Raw genomic sequence first — 13,013 nt, 5'->3', positions numbered from 1 at the left:
TCTCACATTCAAATTTTATGATCCATGGTTTAAAATTTTTGTTATAACAAAATATAAATGATTACAAAAATTATATAAGTAAAAAGTCTAATTTAATTAATTATTAAGATTAATCTATATGTCGTTTTAAATTAAACTATAAACCATATAAAATACAATATTTTAGTTTCAAAAACTTACTTTGAACAATATTTTTGATAAAAGTTTTGAACGATCATTGACAACTTTTTTTTTAGTTATAAATTACTAAAACTATTAATCCCACAATGAAAATTTTGTTATCAGTTATTTAGATTTTTTTTCTATAAAAGATGTAAATGATCAAAAAACTATATGAGTAGAAATCATCATTTAATAGACATTAATATTAAAAATATACTAAAATATATTATCTATGTTAGTATCATTTAAATTTAATTACATATCCTATCAAATATAAAAAAATATATTTTTTGGATTAATAAAATTAATTTAATATATTTTTTGGATTAATAAAATTAATTTATATGTTCGCACAAATTTAATTATATATTTAATAGTTACTGAACTTTAATTATTTAATATATATTAATTATTTCATAATATGTAAAAATATTTAATACATAAAATAATTTATATATATAATGTTGATCCCGCGCAAGGTGCGGATCTTAACCTAGTTAATATACTAAACAGCATGTCATACTTTTATTTGATACGTCATTTTATGTAAAATATAAAATAACGAGTTTTCATTTAAATTACGGAATCACATATAAATTTAACGATTTATCGCATTTAAAATTTAATGTGTACAAATTATAGATTTGTCTATTTCAACTGAACACGTTTCCGGTATAATTTTAAACAGTAGTTCGAAACTTAGGGGAATTAGACAGAATAATTGATTTTTAAAGGATATTTAGTCTACTGTAAAATCTCTCAGGTTATTGGTGAACCAAGAAAACTTCTACGTATATATTAGTGATAGCGATCTTTGGATAAATTAGAAGATGGAGCAAAGTATGGACTATGGAGACGTGCACTGGAGATGAAGCAAAGTATATAGCTACCAAATCCTCTAGATTGGGGGCATAAGTTGGAAGTGTCAATCTCCTATTCACACTCGCAATTTTATACCCACATGTGTATATAAAATGTATACGGTATCTAAGTAAATATAAGGTGTCAATCTCCTATTCACACTCACAATTTTAACCAAAACGTGGTAATCTATCGGTAGTTTTTTGGGATTCAATGTGTATTCATATCGGTAATAAGTATGATTCTTTCCGGAAACTAGATTATCATTGTTTAGCCAGCATAAGTTTGGATTTCAGCTTAGATAGTTAACATGGAAGATCGTAACATACAATTGGTCCATTTTCTAATATTAAAACGTTTAATTCGGAACAGATAATGTGATAACATATCCACTATGCAGTACTAAGTGCATTTTCTTGGAGCCGACCAGATCAATAATTAGAGAAAGAGTGCATATAAAAAAGGACATAAATTCTTTCACACCCACAAGGTTAATACTTACAGATATAGGGCCCCATATATATATATATATATATACGTATATTTGTAAAGAAGCATGCCACATCTTCCATACTCTTTATAGACAGGTTAGAGTCTTCTAGCTTATAGGTATTCTTAAGCACTTAACCTAGCCTCTTGCCTTATAGGGACCAACTTCTTCATATGGATCTCCATCTTAGATTATGACTTTACCTTCTATTTTCAACACACTATTTCGCAAATGTGACAAAAATAAGAAAATACAATATTCTACAAAATATAATAACATAGTATATGCTCATTTGGTTAAGAAAATCAACCTAAATATTACCGTAGCTCAATAAAATAGTTTTAGGAAAATAGATGCATTGCACCTTTTTATAATGCTCAATATCCGGTTATCTTAGAGGCTAATATAAAGTCTAACAAGTTTTGATGTTATTAACTAAAAAGTAGTTATATTTACATATAATTCATAAGATCAGTAAAAAAGATTTTAGTTTTGCTTATTTCTACATGCATTTTTATATTATAGAATTTTCATTTATTTAAATTTTATAAATATAATAAATTAAGAGTACAAACAAAATATATGGCTAACTAATTTAACTTGATAAACTGTTCTGTCTTCTAACATTTTTTCCGCACTCACAAACATGTTCTGCTAATTGTTTTTACATTTGATACTAGTTGATGTTACACATCTTGTGCAGACTAATATATACATTATACTTAACAATTTTTAAATCTTATTTTTATTTTTATAAATAAATTACTAAATTAGATTAAAAATTAATTAATATGATAAACTTTAATATTCATATTGGTAATCAATGTATTAAATTATATTTTTTTATTTTATAGTTTTATTTTTAGAATGTAGATTTTGAATCAAAATCTTTTCTATAGTAATAATGAAATTAAGAAATTTGAAACTTAAAATTTTTAATTGTATTTAGACCGAAAACAATTCCAGTGGCATTGAAAGAATTATAAACAATCACAATCCACAAGACATCAACAAAATTACAACAACCTAAGGTGATCAACCGAACGGATGTTATTTTAATAAACCGCAGTATATGGATATGGTTCAGTATATTAATCGAATAAACCGAAAAAACCAAATAATTAAAATATAATAGTACACTTATATATAAATTTTAGAATAATTTGTATTTGGATCACTATTTATAACAAGAAAGAAAAAACTTGCTATAATATTAGTCACTAAAATCATAAACTAAATATAATATAAACATAATTACGATAGTATCAATAGATATTGTTAATATTTATTTATTAATTAAATATCCTAAATATCATGATAATTTTATATTAAATATTTAAAGTAATACTATATATATATATATTAGAATAAAATTTAAATAATAATATTAATTAAACTAATGACTTATTCTAAAATCATGAAAAACGATAAATAAGAAAATTCATTAAAATCATGGATAAAATGACAAGGAATCAAATTACCTTCTCAAATAATAGTACGTATATATATATATACACAATGTAATATAATATAGTATATACGCACCAAATTTAATTATATGCTTAATCACATCTTTATAAAGTATCCGTACTTAACCTACGCAATTATTTTAGCAAATTCATTAGCTTTAGATATCAAAGAAAAAAAATCCATTTGCTTTATTATATCGTAACGTAGCCGCCATTTCTGTGTGGAGGATGAGGTCACAAGATGCACGTATAATTTCATAATGATCTTGTTGAACAAATAATTAAATCCATTATGCTCTTATATGATATTATAGAGTGGCTAAATTAAATTTACTAAGACGATAAAATTAGGTATATATGTAATTAAAATTAGGTATATGAGGTTGGCAGATAAATTTTAATTAAATAGTTGGTTAATAAAAAAAAAAGAGAATAAGCTTTTTAAGTTATGCTTTTTCATATCAAATAACATCATACCATCAGGAATATTAATTGTGATATTTTATCTTAAAAACATTATGTTTCCAGAATTTTTTGTCTATATAATCATGAATAGTTTGGTTAAATCGACCTAAAATCGCTGTTAATTTTTAATCCAAAACCATTACTTATCCAAGATTTTACTTTAACGTTTTTCAATTTTCTTACAAGTTCTTAAGTAAGGTTTAGAGAAAAGGAATACTTCGTGATATTGTCCACTAGTAAATTGGCATATATCTTGATACATATTCAAACGAGATTTCAGTACAACGACAAGATGTAGGTTTACAAGTAGCTGGCCACATATTGCTCAAACAGGTGAAACAATTTCTTTCGATTAAAAACCGAATATTTGCAAGGACTAGTTGCAAAACCCAATTGTAATAAAAAAAACTAATAAAAAAAATATACGGAAATAAAATAGCAGGAATGAAAAAGAATGGTTGTTCCTTATCAAATTTAACAAAAAATAATTTTATTCTTTAATTCTCTACAAAAAAAAGAAATAAAAAAGAATGTGAAGGAATTATTATTCCTTGTGAATAGCTATTTTTTTAGGAATATTAAAAAATACATTATTTATCGTCGTTTTCCGGTCACCATTCATATCAGTGATATGTTTGGGAATATATTATTTATATATCACAAAACCAAAAAAACTTGTTAATAATAAAGGGTAGTCCAAAACGAATATAAATAATCAGTTAACTAATAACTGTGTCACTAATAATAATCACTATCTTTATTAAACAAAATAAGTGATGTGGAAATTGGTAAATGAAAAAAATAAGTATTGTAAGAAACCGAAAACTCTATGCAGTATGTAGGTTTGAAATTTATAAATTTATAAATTTACAATCCATTAGATACAGGGTAAGTACAAGTATGTGTTCCTAAAATATTATAAATTTATAATATATTTTTTTTTCAGGTCAGAAAAAAAATATTATAAATTTGTTCTTGAGAAAAGAGAGAGAAGGGAAGAAGATGGGAGAGGAGACCAGACATAATTGAGTTCCACCGAAAAGTGCAAAGGAGGGCGGTGAAATTCTCGAATACGATCATACAATAGTGTTTACTGGGTATACAGTCAATAATGGTTGGTCGGTTATACAAATTTATATTCTATTTTTATAAGCAATAAATTATTCTTTTTTTTTTTTTGGGCAACAAAATTATTCATTTTAAAAAATCATTTGTTCCTCACCTTCTCTACTGATATTAAATCATTAAAATGAATTGGGCCACGAAGAAGCCGAAAGACGTTAGATATAACCCACTCGTGGAAATCCTCTTATTTTCTCTTTGAAAAATAATCGAGCTATATATCTAAAAAAAGTTATCGTAAGAACTTGTATTTCATTTTTTCTTCTCAATTATCTTTAGTGGAGAAACATTCCTATTACATGTTAAATGTTTCGTCGCGTATTGAATAAACTGTCCCAAATATGTTATATACATATCCTTCAGAAAAGTTTTTCAAAGCGTGGATAAACTTAAATAAAAAGGGAAGGAAAAATATTGTAAACCCTCCATTTTAAAGATGTGCATTTTAAAGAAACTTTAGGAGTATATAAGTACTTAATTACATAAGACAAAAGCTACGACGAAACTGTTTTTATCATTACGCATTAAGAGGCTAATTAGAGTTTATTAATAATACTAATCCTAGTATGATAATCATGTTTGGATTCAAGGGTGTAGTGACGGCGACATTAGCACAAACCTCGAAGCTAAAAATGATAGTCTATTACAAATAACGAACTATTGACATTAACTAGTAGTAGTAAATATACGTTAATTATATCTGCGTTAAACAATAATACTATAGACTGATACTTACAAGGTTAACCAAGTTCATGGACCTTGTGAACACTGTCTTTACATTGCTATGTTCCAAGATTAAACCGTTTGGACGTGAACTTTAACAACACATGTACAGATGTACTGTGATAACGTTTCGACCAGCTCATAACTACGAAGAGATTTACGACTCATAACTACGAAGAGGATTTTTTTTTCTTACACTATGAAGATGTTTATTCATGGACTGTTTATGTGTATATTCGTCATTTCAACATATACCGGCTGGCTAATATTTTTTCTGCTTAAAACCAAAAGAGTTTTCGTTCTAAAAAAAGATATTTATTCATGAACTTAATTAATATACTGAATCATGACTAATATTGTTACCCTGATTCAATTTGCCATGATGAACATATGCCCATATCCACCTTGCATGTCTTAAGCTGTACCACACAGATGAGCTTATGCGTACGCACTATTATTTGAAACAATCGAGATTATTTTTAAATTTTAATTCCAAATTAAATTAATAGAGTATTTGATGTACAAGCCAATCATATACATATGATGAGGATGATAAATTTTGAGTTAGAAATTATATATGTGGATACTTTCATGCATGCCGTATCCATGATATTCGTTCCCAAATATTATGTGACCAACGATTTGTCCAAGGTAAATTCTCAAATATAATATATATATGTATATGTTATAATGATAAATAATAATTACGTACACATGAGGAAATTCAATAAAATAAAAGTGTCTGATCAAACATGAACCGATTAAAAAGAAAAATTAGACATAAGATCCAAATGTCAATTTTGTTAGATAATTTTACATATGAAAGAAACAAAACAAAAAGATAATTAAACCGAATATAGAAGAGAAAGGTTTTTTAAAAGGAAAAATGAAACAAAAATATATATCAATTACAGAAAAAATATATTCAAAAACTCGAACGGAGAATATATAATTATACTGCCCGAGTCTCATGCTAGCTGATAACGTCATCAGTTTGGTGAGTCTATTTTTCTACAAACAAACAAAAATCAAAAAGACAATAAAAGAAGAAGAAAAATGAATAGAAACCAAACAAGAACCCCGCAAGTTAACTTTCTCTACACTCCACTTGTTTAAATTAATAGTATGAAAAAGGGATAATAACAACATTACGGAGTCGGTTTCCACTTCCTATAAGCCCACGACCTTGCAGTATATATAAAGGAACCAGCCTTGTCTGCTTTTGCTGCATTAACATTTCCAAGAAGCATTCTAAACTTAGTGAGTGCGACTCTCTCCTTTACATACTTTATCTCAACACTCACCTCAAAATCACCAAAAAGAAAATCATATTCTGTCCAACAAAAATGTTTGTTTGTTCTTATACTCGCAACAATATCCTCTGCTTCATTGCACTAATTCTCACGTTAACCTCTTTAACTGAATCTCGATACCATCACCACAAAGAGAAACACAAACACAATAGCCATAACCATCACTCCTCAAAACCAGAGCCACCATCTTCCTCAATCTCTCAGCCTCCTACTCCTCCTCCAGGCCCCAATGACTCACCGTCACCTTCGCTGCCACCGTCACCTTCAGACGAGCCTGAAGAAGATAACAATGGATTCTACAACGTGAGAAAGTTTGGTGCGGTCGGAGATGGTGTCACAGACGACACGGAAGCATTCAAAACTGCGTGGGACTCTTCATGTAGTAACAAGAACGACACCGTTTCAGTTTTGTTTGTTCCTTACGGCTACACATTCATGATTCACTCTACTATCTTTACCGGTCCTTGCCACTCTTACCAAATATTACAAGTATTTTTCTCTTCTTAATAAAATATTAAACGTCTTCGATATACTATCTACCTAATTAATTGGGTCAAATGAGATTTTGATTTTGTTATAACCATTTTTATATAATAGGTGGACGGGACCATTATAACACCAGATGGACCAGAATCGTGGCCAAGTAATATAAGTAAAAGACAGTGGCTTGTCTTCTATAGAGTCAACGGAATGGCGCTGAAAGGTGCCGGAGTTATTGACGGCCGGGGACAAAAATGGTGGGATCTTCCCTGCAAACCTCACCGGGTAATTAATTAAACTTTTAAAAATATTATACTAATCATTCAGACTGTTTTAACAAATGCTACGAGCTAGAGAAAATACTTAAGAAATTCTAGCAAATATCTCCCAAGTTAGTTTGATTTATTACCTTATTTTCAAATGAATGTAAAACTCTTCGATAGAGAAGTAACGAATTATTTTTAAATTTCCTACAGTCCGTCAACAAATCTGCAATTTTTGCTGGTCCCTGCGACAGCCCCATTGTAAGTTAGCTTAAGACTTATTTGCTTATGTTTATTTTAATTAATTCAGTAAATAATAATGAATTAAATTGCATGCAGGCTTTGAGGTTCTTTATGAGCTCGAATCTAACGGTGGAAGGTCTAATGATAAAAAACAGCCCGCAGTTTAATTTCAGATTCGACGGATGCCAAGGAGTTCACGTCGAGTCCGTTCACATTACTGCTCCACCGTTAAGTCCCAACACTGACGGCATCCACATTGAAAATTCCAACTCCGTCACCATCTACAACTCCGTCATCTCCAACGGTATACACAAAAAGTTATAAAATCCATTAATCAACCGCTATAAAGTTCCAAAAAAACGGGGGCCCTCTAAAAATATAATTTATTTTGTGATTAAAGGGTCAGATAGACTATGATATATTTATAATTAAACTTGACAAAAAAAAACATCACTTAAAAAAACTAAGGAGAAAATATAGATTAATTTAAAAACTAGAAGAAAATATGGATTTCAACAGAACTATTTAGAGATGATTCTTGTCTGAATAATTAAAGTCATGCTTCCATTTTGCAGGAGATGATTGTGTATCGATTGGTTCGGGATCCTACGATGTTGATATTAGGAATCTCACTTGTGGACCCGGTGGCCATGGAATTAGGTTTATATATCTCTCTTAATTTTTTTTTGTTTGTTAATTAATCAAAAACATTTGTTATTAACAGATCCCAATCAAAAACTGTTATTAACTTCATTCTATACTAAATTTTCAGTATTGGAAGTTTGGGCAACCACAACTCACACGCATGCGTATCAAACATAACTGTAAGAGACTCCATCATAAAATATTCCGACAACGGAGTTCGGATCAAAACGTGGCAAGGTGGTTCTGGTTCGGTCTCAGGCGTGACATTTAACAACATCCACGTGGAGTCAGTCCGTAACCCAATAATCATTGACCAATACTATTGCATGACCAAAGATTGTTCTAATAAAACATCTGCGGTTTTTGTATCTGATATTGCATACCAAGGCATCAAAGGAACTTACGATATTCGAAGTCCTCCAATGCATTTTGGATGCAGCGATGCAATTCCATGCACAAATCTAACTCTTTCGGGCATCGAGTTGCTTCCTGCAAAGGGCGACATCGTTCGGGATCCGTTTTGTTGGAATGCTTATGGACTTGCGGAAGAGCTTTCGATTCCTCCAGTTTGGTGTCTCATGTCGGATCCTCCCACGGCGTTGCAAGGTGCTCTTGTTGACAAGTGTGGTTCACCGTGATTTGCATCTTCGGATCAATAATTGAGTTAGACAATATTCTAAACTTTTAACGAGAATTTAGAGAGAAATGTATATAAGTTTGAGGAGAGTCATATTATTGATTCTTCATTAAGGAGTGGTATGTTTTATTTGCCTCCCAACTATTTAAAAGTCGTGTTTAAGTTTCATATGATGATTTATGTAGTGTTTGTTTTATTGATGATGGAGTGATTAATATAATTAAGATTGTGTTTTAGCTTCAGTATGTTATATGTCACTATGGATACAACTTTTCTTATACTCACATTACTATTTATTGTACCGTATAGTAGACTAGTCGTATATATAGTGCCGTCATGTACCAGTACAAGTGGCATGTTCATTGTTCACATTAAACTGCAACATCCAATTGTAAAAAAAAAAGTCTAACAGCTTCCTTAGAAAATAGTTCATTATTTTAATTTGAGATAATATTGTTACTTGTTTAATTTAATAATAACTCAATATATAGGTTAAAATTTTACCATCTCATAATAAAAAAATTCTTAAATAAAAAGGGAAATGTGTCCTATTGTTAAATAGAAGTCATACGCAATTAAAACGGTCGTAGAATGCAACATTTTTGTTTTGTCTTCTATTGAGAATTTGCCAATACTAACCCACAACTTGATTTAACCCCAAACTTATACTCAAACTTGAATCAAATGCAAAACTAACCTAAACACTTTGTGAAATTATAGCTCAGCCTCCTGTGACCAAACAAAAAAACAGAAGCCATTTTTACGAATATAGCCCCAATAAGTCGTCAGAGCCGTCTGAGATGTTGGAAATCGTCTGGACGACTTCAAAGTAAGTCTTCTGGTGTAGCTAATCTTAAGATAATTTATAATTTTTTAAAAAAATATTTTGATAAGCGAAAAATTAAAATCATGTAATTATAAACAGTTTTAAGTGATATAAATTAAAATATAACAAAATTGAATTGTTTTCAACATAGATGAATGTATGTAGTGAATCATGGTATTCTTTGGTCTAGGGTTTGACAACATATGTTGTATTATTGTATGTATTCTTAGGGTTAGATTTTGGAAAACTTGAATGTTTTTTTGAAAAATTAAATTTTTACCTATACGTGTTTATTTTTGTGTATAGTAAACACTTTTGAAGTTTAATTTGATTTTATGAAGTGTTTAGTTAGTTAATTAAGTTTAGGGGTTATGTTTAGGGTCTAGACGACTTCCATGAAAGTCGTCTGGTGAAGAAATTAAAACAAACAACTTACATGTAAGTCGTCCAAATATTCCCGCATAAATTTTTTTTAAAAAATATTTTCCCGCTTAAATAATTTAAACCAGGCGATCTCGGAAGTCTTCTATTTTAGTTTCCCGCTAAAAATATTTTAATTTCCGCTAAAAATATTAAAGTCTTCTGGACGTCTTACAAGTAAATCGTCTGAATCAAAAATATTTAACCTAATTAGATTTTTTGTATCCCTATATGAAGAAAAATTTACACATTCTCTCTCTTCCTCTCAAATGGCTGCAACAAAAATGTAATGTTCATCATTCTAAAACTCTTCAACCTCTCTCTAATCTCTTTGACTTGAAAACACCAAACTTTATATGAATTTTTCAGTTTTGTCTCATGTCTTTCTTACGAATCTATCTTTTTTTGTAGGTTTTTAATCAGGTGGTACTCATCTTCCACTCATTTAAAGGTATATTTATTAATTTTAGATATGTATTTTTGTGTGTTCTACAAAGGTAGATTTATCTAATCTTCCACTCATTTTCTCTATTTTTAAGTCATTTGAACGTTTTTAGATATGCAGATTTTTCAGATCCGGAAGACTTCTGGGACGACTTACCTGTTAGTCGTCTAAAATATAATGCACTAGACGACTTCCAGGAAGTCTTCCCGACGACTTCCAGAAAGTCTTCCCGACGACTTCCAGGAAGTCTTCCCGACGACTTCCAGGAAGTCGTCTGAACTTTCTGGAAGTCTTCTGACGAAGTGTCCCTTTCATAATAGAACTGAGCGTTTTGGTAAGTTTTTATGTCTGATTTTCTTCATTTGGTAATTTTTTATTGTATAAAGTTCTCACTTTTTTCCCAAACTAAAACTCTCCAAACCCACTATAATCTCTTTGACTTGAAAACACCAAATTTTATATGAATTTTTCAGTTTTGTCTCATATTTTTTTTACTAATATATCTTTTTTGCAGGTTTTTAATCAGATGGTACTCATCTTCCACTCATTTAAAGGCAAATCTACTAATTTTAGATATATATTTTTGTGTGTTCTATAAAGGTAGATTTATCTAAACTTCCACTCATTTTTTCTGTTTTTAAGTCATTTGAACGTTTTTGGATATGCATGTTTTTCAGATCTGGATTTTATATGCAGTTTTTTCAGATCTGGAAGACTTCTGGGACGACTTACCTGTTAGTCGTCTAAAATATAATGCGCTAGACGACTTCCAGGGAAGTCTTCCAGACGACTTCCAGGAAGTCGTCTGGACTTCCTGGAAGTCTCCTGACGTAGTCTTCTTCCATATCAAGTGGAGTCCAAGCTTGTCTTTGTAGAGGAATGATCTATAATAGTTTTGTTTGTGGTCTGTTTTGTGATTTGCATGTCTACTCTTTTAGTTGTGAATTTTTTGTAAAATCGGTAATAATATTTTCCAAGATGTAATACATGTGCTAACAATGTGTTTACACATTTATAAATCAATGAAATAATAGACTTCAATAGTCTTTTTCTTATCTTTGGATCTCTCATATGCAATAATAAACTCCAATGGCCTTTTTCTCATCTTAATAAACAAGAATGTTGGTAGCTTTATATTGATACAACATTTTAAGAAGCATTTTAACCCTTCTTCCAACTCATAACAATCATCATCATTAGTGTCTATAACAATAATACTTAAGAGATGAAAACAAACAATAGTAACTAGTCAAAGCATATCATATTTTTTATAAGTTTGTGTTGAAAAACTTAGTCAAATTTAGTAAAACTAAGGGAGAAAACATATTTTGAAAATATGAGTTTTACATATCTTGAAGTTACTTATCAATCTTAAAAATACAAGTTATTCAAAAACTAATGTAGAAGACTTCCACGGAAGTCTTCTCGGATCGGTTAGAAACTTTAATTAACGTGAATGTTGGTAACCTCATAAATATCACCAATTAAGTTATAAATTTCATCCAGTAGCCCAAATATTCATTAATAAACATGAATTAACAAGAAAATGTTAAAAAATCTTTATAGTTTTAGAGAAAATGCAAGTTTATTAAACATTGACGCATACGACATCCACGGAGGTCGTCTAGTAGACTTCCAGAGAAGTCGTCCATTTAGGTCATTTTTGCAATTAAAATTTTACAAAGACTCTGTTGTAATGTAGGTTAACTCCAAATACTTTGTGTTCATGTCCATGTTATAATCTTCTTGAGCCAATGCAACAAGATCAGCATGTGTCGAACTTTCACTCAAAAATAACATTCTCGCTCCTTTGAAATGATCAACCACGAAATTCCAACATCTATCTTTCAACAACCATTCTCCATACACTGCATGTAACTGATGCATCATCTGAAAAAGTCAAAAGAAAACACATTAGCAAACATAGAAGAAAGAAAACGAAAGTTTATTAAAGATCGACGCGGACGACTTCAATCTAAGTCTTCCAGACGACTAAAATATAAGTCGTCTAGTCAACGCAGAGGTTATTTTTGCAATTGACTTTGAAATCTGTTATCTGAGACGACTGAATAATAAGTCGTCTACTTTTGTTTGGATAAAAAAAACTCCAAAAAAGCTTGACGACTTACATTTCAGTCGTCATAGGTTAGTTTTGCATTTGACTGGATTATTTCAGAAGTTTGACTTAAATTAAAATATCAATAATTTATTAAAACTCGACGACTTACAATTAAGTCGTCATAGGTTAGTTTTGCAATTGAAAAAAAACTTCAATATTTAATTATACCCATACAACTTACAATTGAGTCGTCCATCCGACGACTTACATGTAAGTTGTCCAGGATTTACGAGGTTTGACCAGAATCTCGGAATAAAATCCTGGACGACTTACATGTAAGTCGTCGGATGGACGACTCAATTGTAAGTTGTATGGGTATAATTAAATATT

General features: G+C 29.8%; 1 protein-coding gene across 1 annotated transcript; it reads left to right on the top strand.

The window, feature by feature from the left end:
* The first annotated feature begins 6,530 nt into the window (after positions 1-6,530).
* Positions 6,531-9,073, top strand: LOC106293365 (polygalacturonase At1g48100). The gene is made up of 6 exons (XM_013729039.1): positions 6,531-7,094; positions 7,203-7,370; positions 7,562-7,609; positions 7,688-7,895; positions 8,167-8,251; positions 8,364-9,073. Exons 1-6 carry the CDS (start codon positions 6,639-6,641, stop codon positions 8,872-8,874), a joined length of 1,476 nt encoding a protein of 491 aa, XP_013584493.1. The 5' UTR covers positions 6,531-6,638; the 3' UTR covers positions 8,875-9,073.
* Positions 9,074-13,013: the final 3,940 nt, after the last annotated feature.

This window comes from Brassica oleracea, chromosome C5, assembly GCF_000695525.1.
Source record: "Brassica oleracea var. oleracea cultivar TO1000 chromosome C5, BOL, whole genome shotgun sequence".
NCBI lineage: Eukaryota > Viridiplantae > Streptophyta > Magnoliopsida > Brassicales > Brassicaceae > Brassica > Brassica oleracea.
The sequence above is the reverse complement of the archived record's forward strand: the minus strand, read 5'-3'. Positions and strand labels throughout refer to the sequence as shown.